A 3,042-nucleotide genomic window follows, 5' to 3' on the forward strand; every position below is an offset into this window, starting at 1 on the left:
TCAATAAATGCTGCTAATCCCTGCTTCCAGGTTTAATGGCGTGGAAGATGCATTGGTAAGTTACTGGAATTTTCGATGTGCGCTACCACATCACGCATGAGAATTGAATTATAATTTGAGTAAATCATTGTCAATTTCCTTGGCAAAAGAATATTTCTTGCTGGTTGAAGAGAGTGTGTAAAAAAATTTACTATTTTTTATAGTAAACTTACTACTAACTTATCAGGTAAAACTAACTACTTAATGATCACGCTAGAGGGCGAAAAACTAGCGCCATCTGGATAGCGCCACCTCCATTTGAATAGGCCGTTATGAAGGATTTCGATCGGCCTAACAATTTCTCAATTTATTACCTTTTCTGTATTTAATATGAAGAGACATTATCATTTATTTTATTTGGCAGTATTCACGGCATCGTAAATCATTTTTAAACTAAATTATTTTGATTTATTCATGTCAATATTGTGCGTTTTTAACATACATTTGTGCTGTAATGACGAATATGAAGCGCGTGATAGCGATAGTGATCTCATGTTAGTGGTTTGAACGAATAACGTTACAAGAAGCATCAAAGCTTCTTTTACTAAATGCAGTTCTGGCGTGTGCGTGTGGGGAATATAGCTGCGTCTTGCGACGACCATGCGATGAAGTTCATTCGCGAACCTTTAAAGAAGAGAAAGGTATCATTATCGGGCGATAAGAGCTCTCCCGACGACCAACATATTTTGTTTATTACAAAACTAGCATAACCGTTCGTACAAAAAAGCGTTCTACTCACTACAACATCCAACACGAAGCATAATAAACCATAACGTAAGGCCACACGTTTGGCAAGGCACTAAAAGCACGATTCACATTTTAAAAATGTTCCAAAATTATAAAAACAATTTCCTGGAGATTGTTCTTAAATAACCCGTATTACCCTCACAGTAGCACCTTCGACAAACAAACAACGAAACACATTGCGTGATCACGAATAGTACCGCCGTACCTCGGTCAGCAGTTGCTCGATCGTGCTCTCGTCGATCGTTATGAATCGTTTCGAGTTCCGGCTAAAGTAGTAGATATCTCCGGTGTAGATGTCGAACCAGAGTGCGTGAATGTGCAGATCGTGTGATTCAAGCCTTCGCTTTAGAAACCCGTACGAGGCAATGTTTTCGATCTGCTGCAGCGTATTCACTTGCGACAGTTTATCTTCGATCGCAAAATTGTTTTCGGGATCAATGTACGCCACAAACTTGCGCAGCGGCGTCTCGGACGAGAAGATCAGCGGTTTGTCCAGCCCAATCTCTCGCAAGTTTTGAAACTTGTCCAAACTAGTGTTGGCATGCTCGCACAGCCAAGCCCTCAGTGGCGATATTCTCCGGTTGTCCTTAAATGGATAAGAAAGAAGATCATATGCATGGGCCAGTCGGTATCGCCGCAAGTTCTCTACCTACCAGAGATGCAAATTCGGGATCCTTCAACTTATACAGCAGATTCATTGCCTTGCAATCGCTGTGGCCACACACGATTATGTGCTTGATGTTATTGACCACGCATCCCAGCTCAAGGGCTGCCGGTTCGCAGCTAAAGTACTCATCCTGAAAGTGCTCAGCGTGCGGAACCAAATTTCCAGCATTTCGCACCACAAACATATCCCCTACATGTGTCTCGGTAAATCGCGTCGGAATCATTCGACTGTCCATGCAGGTGAAGAATACAGCTTTAGGCTACGAAGAAGAACATACAGAAGATTCAAGTTACCAACTGAATGACGCAGTATCGCAAGTCCAACTACCAACCTACCTGTGGATTATCGCGAACTTTACGAAACTCCTGTACCATTTGCTCCCGGGTGGAGTGCCGGTAACGCATCACACCTCGCAGTATGCGCTCCATGACTCACTCCCGTTGATGATCAAGATCGCGATCACGATGATTGAAGCAGCAGCTCGATCGTACCTCCAGCGAATATGCTATAGCCGTTTTCTGTACATCATACTCGCTAGAGGATAACACAACGTTTAATGCAACGAACAAACAAACAAACATTAACTTAACATTAACACCGCAATACGAATGACGCTAAGAAATGGGCCCATTATTTGTTGGGGATATCTTCGATTTAGGCAGCTGGCCCCCGCACGGCTGCCTTAATCGAAACTGTAAACGAAAATAGCGACGACGACGTTGTCATCGAGGGGCATCATCACGCAGCTCCAGCCAGCGATGCTCCCCAACACGCACACCAGACAATCCTTTGAACGCACACCGTTGCGAGGCGGCTCCCCAATTGATTACGTCACGGATTCAGCCGCGGTAAACATCTCCGTACGCACGTGGCGCGTTTGAATTCTCTCACACTAAGGTCCGCGGCATTCGCACCGTAGAAGCCGTACAAAGTCGATTCGATTTATGGGGAGGGGAGTCGATTAGAAGGTCACTTTCGTTTTCAGCGCACCACTACCGTGCGGACAATGTAAATCGTTTTTAACTAAATGGTTTGACTTATTAGAATACTAGCACTTATACGATGATACTTATACTAAATGCGGCACACACGTTTTGAGCACGTTTCTCAACGAATGATCACTTGTTAAGCGGCGCTAATCACTCACAGATCACGGTTGAACCATTTACGGTTTCTTCGCAACACCAGCCATCGCCGATCGTCACGCAAGACTGCGGACTGGCGTTGGTTGAGTTTAACCCAACCCAATAGTTCCTCGCCGACTGTGGTGCCGTCGTCGAGTCCAGCTGATAAGATTTGATAACATCGGCACTACTTGCAGCAGCAAACAGCTGGGAAGGGTGAAACGTGCATGACTTGCTGTGATTTGTTGTGTTCATGAAACCATAGTACTGCATTCGAACCGGCACTATCTGTTGTGGGAGGAATTAAACCAATCATCATAAGCAGATCTCGGGATTCCGAATCTTAGCTTAAAATTATGGGATGCCGTGCCGTTGCTTTTCAACGTCTGGTAACACATCTTTCAATCTAGCAGGACTTGAATGAGCTAAGCACCCCCATATTAGCGCAAGTTAGTCTACCATGCA

The 3,042-nt window shown here is 44.4% G+C and overlaps 1 protein-coding gene across 2 annotated transcripts; it reads right to left on the reverse strand.

Annotated features, from left to right (window-relative positions):
- Window positions 1-402: 402 nt before the first annotated feature.
- On the reverse strand, window positions 403-2,768 carry LOC125948239 (beta carbonic anhydrase 1). 2 transcript variants are annotated; one of them, XM_049674101.1, is made up of 4 exons: window positions 2,601-2,768; window positions 1,789-1,987; window positions 1,440-1,712; window positions 403-1,372 (listed from the first exon to the last, which is right to left on the reverse strand). In XM_049674101.1, exons 2-4 carry the CDS (start codon window positions 1,879-1,881, stop codon window positions 971-973), a joined length of 768 nt encoding a protein of 255 aa, XP_049530058.1. In that variant the 5' UTR covers window positions 1,882-1,987; window positions 2,601-2,768; the 3' UTR covers window positions 403-970. The 2 variants fall into 2 exon arrangements, with proteins under 2 accessions (XP_049530058.1, XP_049530057.1); XM_049674100.1 differs by having other exon boundaries at window positions 2,545-2,768.
- Window positions 2,769-3,042: the final 274 nt, after the last annotated feature.

This window comes from Anopheles darlingi, chromosome 2 (assembly GCF_943734745.1).
Source record: "Anopheles darlingi chromosome 2, idAnoDarlMG_H_01, whole genome shotgun sequence".
In the NCBI taxonomy this organism is placed as follows: domain Eukaryota; kingdom Metazoa; phylum Arthropoda; class Insecta; order Diptera; family Culicidae; genus Anopheles; species Anopheles darlingi.

Excerpts from the sequence above, each read along its gene's own strand:
- LOC125948239 (XM_049674101.1), bottom strand. The coding sequence starts at position 1,881 with ATGGAGCGCATACTGCGAGGTGTGATGCGTTACCGGCACTCCACCCGG. Across the intron at positions 1,713-1,788 it reads AAGTTCGCGATAATCCACAG|CCTAAAGCTGTATTCTTCAC; the intron begins GTAGGTTGGTAG and ends TCTTCTTCGTAG. Across the intron at positions 1,373-1,439 it reads ATCCCGAATTTGCATCTCTG|GACAACCGGAGAATATCGCC; the intron begins GTAGGTAGAGAA and ends TATCCATTTAAG.